This window comes from Phoenix dactylifera, chromosome 17 (genome assembly GCF_051530095.1).
Source record: "Phoenix dactylifera cultivar Ajwa chromosome 17, Ajwa_hap1_PhDact_Kaust_v1.1, whole genome shotgun sequence".
NCBI lineage: Eukaryota > Viridiplantae > Streptophyta > Magnoliopsida > Arecales > Arecaceae > Phoenix > Phoenix dactylifera.
In genome coordinates, this window is record NC_143206.1 from 13,165,001 (window position 1) to 13,180,336 (window position 15,336).

Below are 15,336 nucleotides of genomic sequence, written 5' to 3' on the forward strand. Positions count from 1 at the left end.
ATTAAAACTTTGTATTTATTATATTATTATAGTACATTTCATTTGAAAAAAGATGAGAAAATATTGTATCCCATGCATTGCATGAGTTACAAGCTAGTAAATATCTAAAATAATTCCTATGCCTTCTCGTCTTTTTTAGGTGCCTATAAATAAAAACTAATGACATGCTTAGTCGGAGAGAGTTTCATTCTCATTCATATTTCAGAGAAAAATGAGGATAATTCTCAATCCCTCAAAATCCTATCCCTACATTTCCCTAGTACTAAAAACTGATTTTGGTTTTGGTTATGAAGCAAACACGTTGGGGGATATGGACATTCCGATTCTCGTTCCAATCCATTCTATTTTTGATTTCGATTCTGATTCCAATTACAAACCAAACACACCCTAAAAAAAAAAAAGATAAAGTCATTATAATAATTTCAGGGCAGTTTATTCAATCGGGTCCATCCATGCATGCAGCATGCATGACTTGCTTCCCTTGGAAAAGGAATCTGACCGGTTTCGGTTTCGATGGGGTGGTTATCCATACACCATATCAGCTCAGTGGGTTCGGAGACATCCGAGTTCGCACCATAAACAATTATTTAACTCAAAAACCACCCTTGTCCAAAATCCACAAAACGATCGTATCTGTTGGTCATTGTACTCAATATTCATGAGGCTGGAAAAAATCAACTCGATTCACGTTCGACCTGTAATGAATAGGTTTGAATTTAGGCTAAATAGGTTCAGTTCACGAAAAGATCAACCTTTTAAACTATTTAATAATTATGTCGGATTTAAGTTCCAACCCTTTAATCGATTTAACTCATTTAATGATTGAACCGGTCAGATGTTATATAAGTTATACAAGTTAACTTGTGATACAGTTTTTGCAAGATAATACGTTATTTGTTTATTGAATAAGTTAAATTGGTTAAATAGGTTTGATATGATAAATTTATATTTTAAATTTTGGTACGTGTAATAAGTAGGGCAGATTCAGATTCTAGATTTTGTAATCTGACCCACACCTGATATGACCGATGGTCCGACCCGATTGTCACCTTTGCAGCCCCTAATATGAAGTAGGGATCCCCTATCCGCCACGGCGAGCCGCCGCCTCCTCCATCTCGCGTTTTAGGCTCCATTTGAAAACTTGGAATTGAGGAGAAAGGAATGGAATGGAAGGAAAAGTTAAAAATTTTGACGTTTGGGAGTTTTTTTAGTGAGGAGAAAAAAAAGAAAAGGAGGGTATAGAAAGAAAAATTTTGAGCTCCAATTCTCTCCTTTCTTTCCTCCTATAAGGGAAAGGATTTGAAGAGAAAAGAATTGAAACTTAATAATTTTTTTTATAATACCTATTTTATCCATAAATTAAAAAAGTACCAAATTAAAAAGATAAATATAATCTTAGGGCATCTTTTGTTTTTTTTTCTTTTATATGTCATTTCCATATCCATATACCCATCTACTGCATCTCTATGGAGCTCCATCTCCATAACTGCATTTTCTTGCGTCGGGGTCACTCATGACTCGATCCGATCCGATCCATTTACATCTCTACTCATAAGCATGTATCTTTTATAATAAGGGTAGTTTAGTAAAAGTGTTAAAAAGAGTATGCTTTTTTTTTTTCCTCCAAATTTTTTAATAAGAGAAAAGAAGGTACCTTCTCTTCTCTCCTAAAATTTTTAAACAATAAAAGAAGAAAAAATCTACTTTATCCCTTTCTTTTCTTTTCCCTCCTTATTAAAGTTTCCCTTTTTCTTCTCTTTTCTCCTCCAAAACTCCCAGACGGAGGGTTAGGGCGCAGGGCAACGAAATAAAAGAAGAAAGAAAGGACGAAGGGCGTCCTGAGTCCTGTCTCTCGTCCGAGGCCCTGCCGCATCTCCGCCGCCGCCGCCGCGGCCGCTGCTGCCGCTGCCGCCATGTCCCAGGTACTCTGCTTTCCTCTCGGTTTCTCCTCCTCCTCCTCGTTCTCCTCCTCTCTCTCTCTCTCTCCCAATTTTTTTATTTTTTTTCCGCTTCGCATCGCGTCCAATCGGATTCATTGAACTGATCGTCTTTTACCCTTCTCGATCTGTCTTTCTTCTCGTGCGAATGAGCTTAATTTTGTCGGTTCTCTGCGCCTTCCTATCGAATCAAGCGATCATCGGTTTCTTTCTTGGCATACTTTCTCGATTTGCACGCTGTCGCAAATCTCTGCTCGGTCCCGAGCTGATGACTGGTTGCTTTCTTCTTTTAATAGAAATTAACTTCCTCCTCCGTGTACACTCTAGTTTATCGACTAAGGCTGAGCGACCTCCCTTTCTTCCAGCCTCGCTGGTGGTCTTGCCCTCTCTGGAGGGTCTGGCATCGTCGTTCCCTTCTCTTTTTCCTCTTACTTCTCCCGGCGGCATCAGGTAAGGTTCTCCCTTGGCTATTACTTTCCAACCCTGGATGAGTATATCCAAGTTAGCTTCCTAATGGATCCAGTCTTGTCTGAAGTTTGTAATTTTGATCTCGATATCCATAAAAAATGAATCTGTTTTGTGAATAGTGGTTGTCGGGTTTTGTCTTCGACTGCTTTCGATTCTTTTACCTGGTAAAAGATCGTAACTTTTTTCTTTGCCGAATTTTTGAAGTGAATCTAAGCTAACTAATTTTCCCATGAATGGGGAGTCTTGGGCATGATAGTTGTTCGGAGAAAGTTCGAAGTGAAAGAGTGGGAAGAACCTGTCCTAGGGCGCACATGGTTAAAACTGATGGGCTGATGAATGTGGGTGATTAGATAGGAGAAACTTTGGTGATTTGAAACCATAATGGTTCATAGTTGATAGTTGGAATCTAACCCATCAAATAAGAGCATATTAATTTTTCAGGAACAAGTCAATTAAAAACTGATGAACTGCAAGTTCAGGGTGATCATGTGGAGATAAACCTTATTCATTGAGGTTTCTGGTTACATAGAACCCTAGAATTTTCAAGAGAAAAAATCAGTTGAGTGTGACATACCACCATAGCCTTCGAACTACTCCGTGGGGGTCGTACTTTTTTTTAATTTATGTTACTTTCTTTGATTATGAATTAATTTTATCATAAATGGTCAAATGCTAAATTATGTACGATTGAATCATGACTCTATTTTGGCGTACGTTTCAGTGCCTAAAACTCTCATTTAATGTTAGAACATGATGTCATCATCCATATAGCTTTGGAACCAGCAAAGCTAGTTTGCATACGTGTGATGAAAAATGGAAACTAATGATGTTGATTTCCTTGGGTTTCATGTCAAGTGGGAGCTCAAAACAACTCCTCAAAAGTCAGAAAGGCAACTTTTTTTTTTAAAAAAAAATGTGATCTCCTTGTGGTCGTCCTATGCACCTATGACCTAAACTTGGATTATAAACATATGAAGAGCTGTAAGTTGCACCAGCATACTGGACCTCAACAAGGAAGACCCTTTATGGCTAGGAAGGTTGATCATTGTAGGAGTAGATGGGTTTAGAATGATTGAATGATTTTGAGCATAGTTTTTGGAGCTGCTTCCCAGCAAGAGACAATGTAATCTGAATGAAAAGTGACATGCGAGGCATTCATGCTTTTTGGTCTTGGACCCTATGAATGATATGCCAGGGTGCTTGCTGCTGATGGAGAAGTCCATTATAGGGATGACTATACCAACATCCATAGGCAAGGAATAGCAAGTCAATTAATTCAGGTATGGGAAGGTGCTTTTGTTGTAATTTATAGTGCCTCATGGCATAAATTGCTAAAGAGAGAAGGATATGGGGAGTACTTGAAGGGCCATAAAACCCAAAAAAGCAAAAGGGCATCCTGATGCAATCGTTGGTTAAAGTTACAAGATTTTAGGAAAAGGAGAGGTGAGGTTTGTCTAGAAATGGGAAAATTGTTTAAGCAGATCAGCAGTCCTTGTTTTTAAGGGGTAGATCCTAGATTTGTAGTGTAGTTTGTATATGATGTTACGTCAAATATTGGACCATTTAACTTGAAAAAGAAGAACAAGATGGGGAAAAAGAAAGATTGATAAAAATAAAGAAAGCATTGCAATCTTGGATATTTGACACTGCTAAGCGAGGAAAAACACTTGGATGAAGTGGTAAAGAAACATTTGATATCTCAACATCTAATAGTAAGTATGGCCCCAAATTGAGTGGTATGGAGGAAAATGATTCATGTAGCCAACTCCAACTAGTTTAGGATTAACACTTAGTTGGGTTGAGTGGAGTTGAGTTGTTAAAGCAAGAGAAAACTTCTCAACAAATCCAAAAAGGAGCGGATATAACATAAATTGGAAATTACAAAGAAGAAGAAAGATCAACTTCATGTAGTAAACATCGTGTTCACACTCATAATTTTCTTGTGGAAGATTATAATAATTTTTTTTCCCCCCTAATAACAAACAAGGGTTCTAGATTCTTTGGCCTTGATTGACTTAAAGGGGGCCCATGCAACTTACACATCTTATCCAAGTCTACTGAATCCTCATCATATTGTAATGGATCTTCATCATGTTGATGTGATATCAATTCCTTGTTTTTCAGCCTTTGGTTTTGAACCTTTTGCACTCTTTCTTCTCTAAGTGTCACCTGTGTTCCTTTGTGAACGTAGACTTCAAATTTATCATCTTGATTTTCTTAGGCTAAAAATTGTTCAACCTTTCACTAGGGAGAATTTGAAACGAGCCTTATTTGACTGATGAGACTTATTAGGCCCCAGTGTGACACGGCATTTGATATTCATGAAGTTTTATGATTTTTCGGCCATTGGAACAACCTCAGAATTTATGGTGTCTGTATTACAGTACAAATATGAAATTGGAGAAGCATACTGAATTTCTTTTCATCACTAAGCTCCTCTTGCCTTTTATTCTTTTGAGGTTAGGAGGGGTTAATGTCCGCATTCTACCCCACACCTTGAGAGATGACTCCAATGGGAAGCAAACCCCTCCCCCCTGCCCAAGTGGCAAGGGTTGATACCATCTGAGCAAGCACTTGGTTGTTTATTTTGTAAAGAACAACTTTTAGAATGGTTCTCTAGTCTGTGGAAACAATATACATTGTATATCCTCGATTATTGCCAAGATCTTACAACAATTTGTGGCGGATAATCTTGATTTCAGACTTATTTATCTCATGAATGTTTCCTTAGCAATTGCTTCGGAGAAAGCTAGTAACTTGTGAATCAATAGTCATTTCACCTTCTACATTAGTTTCCACCATCTAGCTTGCTGTCCTTTTTGCTTTCATGTCAACTAATTTTTGCTGCATTCCTTTGTAGAGCAACTTCTGCTACATGACCAATCTCCACACACTTGAATCAACTTGCAACTTTTCCACCTTCTTAACAGCTAAAATGCAATAATAGGTTTCCTGGATTTCTATGAATGACTAAGATATGCTGCAACAAACCATTAATCCCTATGCCTACTGATATGCCTCTTTTACTATCAGTGTACAAGCCAATTATGTCATCCTATATGATCTCCTTCAAGCCTACACTTTTCCATCTGTCAAAATGTCGTTTTACTTGTATATATTTAATCATATAGCGAGTTCCTATGCTGTAAACAAATTATTACCTAGTCAAAAATTGTAAACGTGAATCCTTATCTAGTTGGGAACTTTGGGTGATCAACCGTTTTAATGCTCCAACTCTTTGTGGGAAATGCTTATAATCTAGATGGAAGCAATAGAGAGAATACTAGAATGTTTTAAATTCTATTTTGCTAGGACTTCAAAGTGGATAATGGCGAGGCTAACATCAGCTAGGTTGACAGATTAAATAACTGGATTCTGAGTCATGAATATGGAGAAACTCATGAGTAATTTTATACGAGTCAAAAATTCAGATATATTTATATATCTTCTATATCACCTATCTGTGCAGCATCCCTGAGTTGGATGTTATAAAAATTGAAGTGTCAGAATCATTGGATGCTTGGACAAATCTGGATAACAGCGTAAACATAAGTTGTAATTCATTTGCATTAAGATTGTAATTGAGGTTTTACCACAAGATAGACTTCTTGACCGAATAAATTAAGATACTTATGCATTTCATTTAGCTTGTTTAAGTGAATAACTTCCATTTCATTCGCAATGCTAATTCTGTATGCCATAACCACATTCATGATTTACATTACTTGTGAATTCTCCTGCAATCTCTCTTGAATTTCATCAATGATCATGTATTCTCCATCAAATTGAGCATCATCTAGAAGTTATTAGACCTCTCTCCTCAAGAAGTTGTACCACAACATTGCCAAGAAATGTCTTAGCCTGAGCATGCACAAGAATTTGCTTTTGATGCCATTATGAGTTTTATATCTATCTATCTATCTGTCTAATGTATGAAGATATTCAATGGCATTAGTTTTCAGATAAAAGACAGAAAATTTAGACATGAAAGAATTCAGAAATTTGAAATAAAACTTCTATTGGAAGGTGGATTGCTAGACCCTATTAGTTGTAATTAAATTCTGACAATACAATTATTTACATATTCCCTGTTGGTCCTTGAGTTCTGTGTCTATTGCTGCTTCTACTTCTATGCTTTTATTACGTCTGGTTTTCATTTAGATGGGTAATCACCGGCTACTATATTTACACATCCTATTTAGTTCTTTGCAGGTAGGATCATTTTAGAGCAGAGTGCTCTCTCTTATACGTGATTGCAAGCATGTTGCCGATGGATCCATCGAAGAGGAACAGTTTTGAGCAGCATATTTGCGAAGAGGATTTGGTTATTGTATATGAGAGACATGATACCATGAAGGCTATCAAAATGCAGAAGGGTTCAGTGTTCCAGAATAGATTTGGAATTTTTAAACATTCAGACTGGATAGGAAAGCCTTTTGGGTCCAAGGTGCTGAGCAACAAGGGTGGTTTTGTTTATCTCTTAGCCCCAACTCCTGAGTTATGGACCCTGGTCCTGAGCCACAGGACTCAGATTTTATATCTGCCTGATATTAGCTTTGTGATATCCTACCTGGAAATTGTGCCTGGTTGTTTGGTTCTCGAGTCTGGCACAGGAAGTGGTTCTCTAACAACCTCTCTTGCTAGAGCTGTTGCTCCTTCTGGCCATGTTTACACATTCGATTTTCATGAGCAAAGGGCAACTTTGGCTAGGTGGGCCATCTAATCCTTGCATTGCATGATGAGAAGATCATTATCTTACCGCCAGTTTAATGATTCCATTAGACAATGTCATCATGTATGATGGAAGACTTATTTATTAGATAGAAACTGTCTCATGTTTGCAACTAGCGGGTTTCTCTCAAACCTCCTGCTCATATCTACTCTTCAGTAAAATATCTTTAATTCTAGAATTATTTTATCAATTGTAATTTTGGCCTCTTCGTCCTCACAGGGACGACTTTGTGAGAAATGGGTTGAGCAGCTTGGTTACAGTGTCTGTCCGGGACATTCAAGGGGAAGGATTTCCTGAAGAATTCTGTGGGTCTGCTGACTCGGTGTTCCTTGACCTCCCCCAACCTTGGTTAGCAATGCCATCCGTTGGAAGAATGTTGAAGCAGGATGGTGTATTATGCTCATTTTCTCCATGCATAGAGCAAGTGCAGCGCTCATGTGAGGCTTTAAAATCAAATTTTACAGGTGCTCTCTCTCTCTCTCTCTCTCTCTCTCTCTCTCTCTCTCTTTCTGATACTAGATATATGTAGCAATTTACCTTTACGCCTTTATAGGCTGTACTTGATTCTGTGCTTGGCTAGTTCTCCAGCCTTTGAGCTCAACTATACAGTTATTTGCCTGACTTGGCCATATTTCTTCTTGATGTGTAGAAGAGCTCGTTTAATTTTGAAGAATCATGCAATTTCAAAAAAAGAAAGAAAGAAAGAAACAGAAGAAACTTGCAGTTTCAAAGTTTCCAGATAATGAGTCCCAAGCTTCAATTCTGAGGGATGAGACCCTCTTCAATTCATATGAAATTCTCGAGTATTCTGGTCTTAGCAAACCTTTTATGGGCCCAACTTGTGCAAGTTCACTGATCTATTGTTTGTGGCCCCTACGAAGATGATAGACATGTTTTTAAAAATTGATAAATTTTTTTTCTGCACGTTGCAGATGTAAGGACATTTGAGGTGCTTCTTCGGACTTATGAAATCAAAGAGGTAAGAATGGATGGAAATGGAGGTGGTGAGGGTTCTCCTCTGGGGCCTTTCCCTCGCAAGAGAAGGCAATGTTTGTCAGGTGAAGGAAACAATGGAAGATTTAGCAAAAAAAAAGGAAACAATGGAAGAAGTATGGAACAAACTACTGCTGCCGTCATGGTTAGGCCATGCAGTGAGGCAAGAGGACATACTGGATTTTTGACATTTGCAAGACTTGCATGTATCTGATATAGGTGGGTTAGTTGATATAATTATTTTTACTCATTAGCCAAATTATGTCGTATTATATCTGTTGCCTGACATCACGGAGAGAACCGTTTATTATCAGGTACTCTTATGGAGGATGGGGCTTTGCATACACTGAAAACTGAGGACCTACCTGTATTGGCTGTCATTAATAGCTGTTGAAGGAACATTGTCTACCAATGGTCTGCAGGTCCCATAACACAGAATGTCAATGGCCTAATAAGCCTTCATCTAATTATTACTATTTTGAGAAAGGGTCAGGCTAAGGTTCCTTACGAATTACCTTTGCTTATTTAGTGTGATAAATCGTGGCCATGGCCAATATCATGCGAGTGACTAAATTGATGGTGCGGAATTTAGTTAATGGTAAATTGAACAAGAGTTGTTTCTACATTGCAGCATGTGGCATTTGTATTACCTGTAGCTCTTCAGTCTTGATTTTTTTTTTAATTTTTAACATGAATCTTTAACATACAAAATTGCCAATGTACTCTGGGTTAATTTTCTCCTACTACAGGGGCTTAGGGGCATGGTTTTTCCCAAACACTAATTTTCTTGTGGGTTTTTGGAAAAAAAAAATAAGAATATTGAAAGTTTTCCAGGGATTGTTTTTAAAAGAAAAGGTAACACATAGATCTGAGAAATATTTAACCCTTCTTTTGTAAGGTAACCGTGCAAGCGAGCTTTATTCTTGGACCTCCCCTTCTGTAGGTAGTGTTGGTAATCGGTGTTCCTGTGGTTTAAAGCCCACAATAAACAGGCAATCGAGACAACTGGTAACCATTGCGGAGTATTTAAAGTTGTACAGAATGGTGAAGGCAGCATCAAGACAGAGCATGATACGCTTTTATTATATATAAAAAAAAGGCCTGAAGGCTGAAGGAATACGCATCACTAACTTGTTCGCGTGCTACAAAGAAAACAACGTATAGGCGTGCACAAAATACGCATGAGTGCATATAATTAGGCTCACGTATAGGTAAAAGAAAAAAAAATGATCGTCTATAATTACACACCAGCGACTGAAACAAAATATGTCCAGGAACTCATCATCAGATTGCAGCTAAGTACATTACAGCAATTTCCAGCTAAGTACAAACAATATTGGATAACATGAATATTTTTTATAGAAGCTTCCCTAGGGATGCTGAGCTTAAACCTAACAAAATGCCGTCGCCATAGGACCTAGCACTGCACAAAGTCAATTATTTATTTTTTCCTTTTTTTTTTTTTTGCTACAGCAGATGAATTATTTATTTTTTCCTTGGTAGCAGGGAGGAGGAACATAAACCTTCCCCCTCAGTTACAACTAAAACATCACAGGCATCAGCAGACAAAAGACTGGAATAAATCAGCAGGGTAGCAGGACCGGGAGATGTAGTATAGCACAATGGATGCTAAGCTGAGCTTAAGAAACCTTGACTGAGAGGATACCCAGAGCTTCGAGGTGGTTGTTGTTGAAGAAAAGTTCTACATCAGATGGATAGATTATGGATTCTAGTGGTGCTTATATATTTATAGATCCTTCCTTCTATGAGCTTAAGCTTTTGTATTTCAATTAATAATGATACAGCCAAAAGGCTGTTATGAGATGGCCGCCTTCCAGATTTTATGGGCGGAAATTCCGCGTGCTAGGTCGGGTTGGAGGTCAACTAGGTCTAACCCGAGATCTTGAGACCTTAATCCAGACCCAACTGGACCTTAATTTTTTGAGCTTCAGATCAAAATCAAATTTGGTGAGGTTAGCTTACATCAAGTGGAGCTGGGTCAGATTAATTCTGTCAATTTAGCCAAATCACCTATAAATATTCCCATACCATATACATATTATTAAAAGTAAAATAAAACAAACTAGAAATGGCAACGTATGAGCATAATATGAACCTGGATTTGAGAGCTAAACAAATGGTAGCGAGCTTTTAGAAAACAACGATAATATATACATACATACATACATACATAGGCACTCACCAACAACCCAAAAGTATGGATCCTAGCCAAACAGAATTTAGTATCAATAATTCAAGCTATTAGATGTGATTTATTATTTCTAAATTTTTTACTACTAAAAAAATTATATAATTTCAAGATCTAATCTAGGTATTGCTTATGTGTCTAATAGTCAAAATAAATATTTTATATAATCCTAATAATACATATTTTTGACCATTAGATATAAAATAAAGAATTTCTAAATTACATGATCTTTTGATAATAAGAGTTTAGAGAATATATCAAATCCAATAGCTCGAATAATTAGTATTAGGCTCCCGGTCATCCAATCAACAACCGAATACTAAATATACCAGGTTAACACAAAACACTTGAAATAAACTACAAATATGTCTTGAAACACCTGTGTCTCAAGACAGTTGATTTCTCATGAAACATTAAAATAAAGAAAATTGACATTAGCTCGAACTCTGAAAAAACTACTCTCCAGATGATATATATGAGACCATATAAGCTGCTGCAGTTAAGTTTCACTTCTTTGCCTTCTTAGGCGCCCTACAAGAGAGCCACATGTCAGTTACTCAATTCTTCAGGCATATATTTCGAAGTGGCTGAAGCACAAAATGATAATGCTTATAAAATCCTTACTCGGCAGTTTGAGAGACTGAAGCTACCGCTGGTGCTCGCTCAACTGGACCCTGTTTACAGGCAAGTAAAGGGGAAAAGTCAAAATGTGTTCAGGAAAGTGGTTGATCAAAATGTTGGCTTCACATATAGGCACATGGAAATCTCCTTTGAAAGAAAACTAAATCAGCTTACAAATACGCCAACATATTATAGTATGAATCAAATGATATCCAGTTATAAAATAATTGGCCTATCATGCATCCAACAACTGAGAGACAATTCCAAATAAACAGAAAATAGCACTCTTCCATCAAGTTGCTAACCAAGGACGATTAGTAGGTGAGAAAATAAGTACTACTAGGTTTTCAAAAGAAAGAATTCGCTCAATACTGATTTTTTTTGGAAAAAGATTTCTACCACGGAACCTTTTCACCCACAACTGAGTTATGGAAAATACTCCTCATCACCCTTAAATCCTTTCCCCATCAAATACAGACTAAGTAGAGAAATTAATTGTTTGGCACAATATTATGATGGCCACATGTACAAAAGGGAACCCTGGATTTCAGCCCACTTATAAACCAAAGTGCTATTAGTTCCTAATTAAGCCAATAAGTGCTGAACCCTGTGCCCAATTTTGCTATAAGTTGTAATAAGTACAGGTTCCATAACAAGAAGTGATAAAAGGGAAAACCATACAAAAATAGTGTATCAAATTGTTTGCTGCTAAAAAAATGGAGCACATAGTTATGTTCACTAACAAGCAGAAATACCATTTTTCTATAGGCAGAAAAAAAGCTGCACATTTGGTGATAAATTTCAATATCCAGAATGCAGACTTCATAAAAACATAAATCAACAACACTAAATCATCTCACCTGAGCTAAACGCTCCTCTCTCCTAGCAAACTTCCTCTCTCTGCTTGCCTTGCTCTTAGCCCGTTTTGCTTCAAACTGGTCAGACAAAGTCTTCTCTCTTGCCTTCTCAGCCTTAGACTTGTGAATGCTCTCCATAAGCACTCTCTTGTTCTTGAAGACATTACCTTTCACTTTCATGTACATGTCATGATACATGTGCTTGTCAATCTTCTTCGATTCCCGGTACTTCCGCAGCAAACGCCTCAGAACTCGCATTCTCCTCATCCAAAGAATCTTGGTGGGAAGCCTAGCCTCCCTAGTACCTCTGCGCTTACCTGAAGAATTCACAAAATATTAACTAAAGAAACAGTAATCACACTAGACTAATGCTTGCATTTTTCCAGTGATGGCATACCATATCCAGAATGGCGTCCCTTCCTCTTGGCCTCCAATGCTCGCCTTGCACGAGAACGTGAGTGGATCTTCATGGGCTTCCTGATAATGAATCCATCTTTGACCAACTTTCTAATATTTTGGCCTGCATTTCAAAGCAAATAGGAAACTTTTTAAATGATAAATAATGAATACTGTTTCATTGACAGAGATATGCTTTAATTCCACAAATTTTGTCAAGGGTAACCAGAAATCTAAGAAAACAGCAGCTTTAGAAAGAAGCCATTTGACAGTAACCAGGACAAGTGTAGATGGAGTTTCATTTCTAGCTTGTTGGGCCAGTTTGTGAGGTTGTAATGGAAATTCGTTCTAGCATGTTGGGTCAATTTATGTGGTAGTGACATAAAGCATATCATCATTAAAAAGCATTTTTTTCATTTTCTATAATTATCACTCCCTAGTATTTAGTTCACAGCATTAACTACGTGAATATAGAAGATGATAATTGTTTAATATTTTTTCTAAGTTGCCTTGATAACTTGTAATTTCCTGTTGCAGCTATATGTATTTTGAAATATGAACTAGCTACTTGATGACATTATTAAGCATGTAATCAGAAAATAATATGTAGCGTAAAAACAAAGACCATGATAAGTGATGTGTGTCATAGACCAAGGACACGATAAGTTAAACATATTGCACCTAAAGAACAAAAAGAAAGCCTTTTAGCATAAAAATGTGGAGCTAAAGCCAGCTTATAGGTAATTTAACAATAGAATCATCGAAGCTTTTCCAAACATGAAAATTTAGTCCTTTGCAAACACGTAGCTAATAATCTGCTAAACAGCTTCAAGTTCATACTAACCAAGGAGCACTAACAATGAAACATAACATTCAAACGGCACCATGAATGTACGATCCACAGCAGACCAGATACCAGCATGTGTATTCACCAAATAACTGTACTTACTAATGCCACATCATTCTCCTAAAAATCGAAGCCTTTCGTCCCATCCATCATTTAGTTGAAACAGTAATACTATTTATTTAAGCTTTATCTATTCAATTTCCTTATACACGTATGGTTCCGATAGAGTGCCCACGTCAGCCTCACCCAAGTAAAAGAAGATTCTCACGTCGCACTTCTTTTATAGACTACAGAATATACATACATATATATATATATATATATATATATATATATATATATATATATATATATATATATATATATATATATATATATATATATATATATATATATATATATGACAAAATAATTCGACAGTCATAAGAACATGAAGAAATTAGTAGACGATCCCTCAAAATCCTCATCCCATGACCGGCATCTGAACCAAACAGGTTTTGCCTTCAACAATAAAAAACCATATCAAATCATGTGTATCAACCTATAACAACAAATAGAAATCAAAAATTCACACCAGATCATCAAAAATAAATTAATCAGTAAACAACCCTCAGAACCCCAATCCCATATTCAAACCCCATTTGATTTTTGATTTACTTCTTATAGCACGGAACTACATCTATAAACCAAAAAATCACCCAAATCCAGGAATCCCAAGTGAAAATTTAAGCAAATACAGAAGGATACATAAATAATCGACAACAGATCAAGATCAAGCATCCGCAATCATCTCAGACCAAGAGCTCGTTTCTTGAGCCCCAACCCTAACGCTGACCCTAGAAGAAAACGAACAGAGAGAGTGAGAGAGAGAGAGAGCTTACGAGAATTCGCCATGGATATCTCGTTGACTTCATTGGGATCCAACCAGACCTTCCCTCGCCCGCACTTGAGCACGCTGGCGGAGAGCCTTTTTTGGAGTTTGAGCGACACCATCGCTCCCCCCCTCTCTCTTGGCGTCGATCTCTCTGCGCTTCCTCTTAGGAGGGACCAGGGAAGGGCGGCGAGGAGAGGGGTTTTATTGTATACGGGGGGGACGGGGCGCTAGGGTTTGCGACCTTTCTCCTCGATTTCTTGGGCCTCAAGTTTGACGGGCTGATTTGTTTATTAAAAATTTGGGCCGATGCGACTTTCCACGATTCATTGCAGAACTCAACCAAAGGTGGGGCCCATTTAATCTTCTCATAGAAGATCTAGAATGCGAGTTTTTTCCATTTCTGTTTTCTTTTTTTTTTTGGTTGGTTGGGAGAGAGATCTTCCTCATAGGGTTGGTCCTGGACCTGCTCTTGTTGAATTGGAGGATGGCTATCAAGTCATGTGCATCCAATGGTGGATTCAGGCTGTATCTTTCGTACGAAAGAATGATCCACTTCTTTTGCGATATCAACCATCGGACCGGGCAACAGCCACCTCGAGATCTATGCCGATGAATGGAAGAAACGTCTAGTGTGTTTTGAGATTTGCATGATGCACGATCCAGTGGTTGGTATCACGAAAGAAGATGAATCGTTCCGCCGAAGCTATAACCTGAACCGGCTCGCTCATCCTGGATTTTGGTATTGAAGGATGCGGATAATGGTGGAAGATGGATCAAAGCATATCACATCATTGCAATGTCATAGTTCATAGCCGTAGGGCAATGGGAGGACAAACCAATATTTTGCTATTGAAGGCTTGAAGACCCCAATGCATTGCGTTCCAATGACCCTAGAAGTCTTCCTGATCATTTGAGCCAGAGAGTGGTATCTCAAATCCAGTCATCGATTCATTTCCATTCATAAAGTCGGACTTCATGTTGGATGTGTAGTTCTCTACTGCCTGTTTTTTTGTGTTGTTTTAGCTCCCAGTTGCTTTCGAGCATCATCATGGTTTTTCGCTTTTATGATTGCAATTAGTTTCTTTGCTTCCGATTCTGGGAATCTTCTATCTCCTCTTATCTTATTTACCGCAATATACTGACAGCCAACCTATATCGGCTCCCTATAAAAATGATCCCCATTGTTTGGGTCTGCAGTGTACATATAAAAGATGTAAGTGAATTGGAGCTGTTAGTAGCCTTTCCTATGACGGCATGCTTACTTATCATGTATGTTAGGATTTAGGAGGATTCCTAACTTTTTACATCAAGAAACATAATCTAGATGTCATTGAAAGAATGTCTAAAAAGTATCATGCAGCCTACTTGGTAGGGGCTCTAGAAGGTTGGATTTGGACTACCA

At 37.7% G+C, this 15,336-nt stretch overlaps 2 protein-coding genes across 6 annotated transcripts; one reads left to right on the forward strand and one right to left on the reverse strand.

Annotated features, from left to right (window-relative positions):
- The first annotated feature begins 1,707 nt into the window (after positions 1–1,707).
- LOC103695998 (S-adenosyl-L-methionine-dependent methyltransferases superfamily protein) lies at positions 1,708–8,753 on the forward strand. 5 transcript variants are annotated; one of them, XM_089928200.1, is made up of 6 exons: positions 1,784–1,922; positions 6,618–7,115; positions 7,357–7,601; positions 8,070–8,198; positions 8,229–8,349; positions 8,445–8,616. In XM_089928200.1, exons 2-5 carry the CDS (start codon positions 6,667–6,669, stop codon positions 8,342–8,344), a joined length of 939 nt encoding a protein of 312 aa, XP_089784326.1. In that variant the 5' UTR covers positions 1,784–1,922; positions 6,618–6,666; the 3' UTR covers positions 8,345–8,349; positions 8,445–8,616. The 5 variants fall into 5 exon arrangements, with proteins under 5 accessions (XP_008775689.2, XP_008775690.2, XP_089784326.1 ...); XM_088713502.2 differs by adding an exon at positions 2,265–2,387 and having other exon boundaries at positions 1,808–1,922; positions 6,608–7,115; positions 8,070–8,349; positions 8,445–8,753; XM_008777467.6 differs by having other exon boundaries at positions 1,708–1,922; positions 8,070–8,349; positions 8,445–8,753.
- A 1,841-nt stretch (positions 8,754–10,594) lies between these two features.
- LOC103695997 (large ribosomal subunit protein eL19y-like) lies at positions 10,595–14,200 on the reverse strand. The gene is made up of 5 exons (XM_008777466.5): positions 13,942–14,200; positions 12,215–12,337; positions 11,821–12,134; positions 10,964–11,013; positions 10,595–10,870 (listed from the first exon to the last, which is right to left on the reverse strand). Exons 1-5 carry the CDS (start codon positions 14,051–14,053, stop codon positions 10,846–10,848), a joined length of 624 nt encoding a protein of 207 aa, XP_008775688.1. The 5' UTR covers positions 14,054–14,200; the 3' UTR covers positions 10,595–10,845.
- Between the last annotated feature and the right edge of the window lie 1,136 nt (positions 14,201–15,336).

Bases quoted from the DNA above. Each gene is read 5' to 3' on its own strand.
- LOC103695998 (XM_008777467.6), top strand. From the start codon at position 6,667: ATGTTGCCGATGGATCCATCGAAGAGGAACAGTTTTGAGCAGCATATT. The intron at 7,116-7,356 runs GTGGGCCATCTA...TCGTCCTCACAG, and splicing joins CAAAGGGCAACTTTGGCTAG to GGACGACTTTGTGAGAAATG. The intron at 7,602-8,069 runs GTGCTCTCTCTC...TGCACGTTGCAG, and splicing joins TTTAAAATCAAATTTTACAG to ATGTAAGGACATTTGAGGTG.
- LOC103695997 (XM_008777466.5), bottom strand. From the start codon at position 14,053: ATGGTGTCGCTCAAACTCCAAAAAAGGCTCTCCGCCAGCGTGCTCAAG. The intron at 12,338-13,941 runs GTAAGCTCTCTC...TTTGAAATGCAG, and splicing joins GATATCCATGGCGAATTCTC to GCCAAAATATTAGAAAGTTG. The intron at 10,871-10,963 runs GTAAGGATTTTA...GCTCTCTTGTAG, and splicing joins TCAGTCTCTCAAACTGCCGA to GGCGCCTAAGAAGGCAAAGA.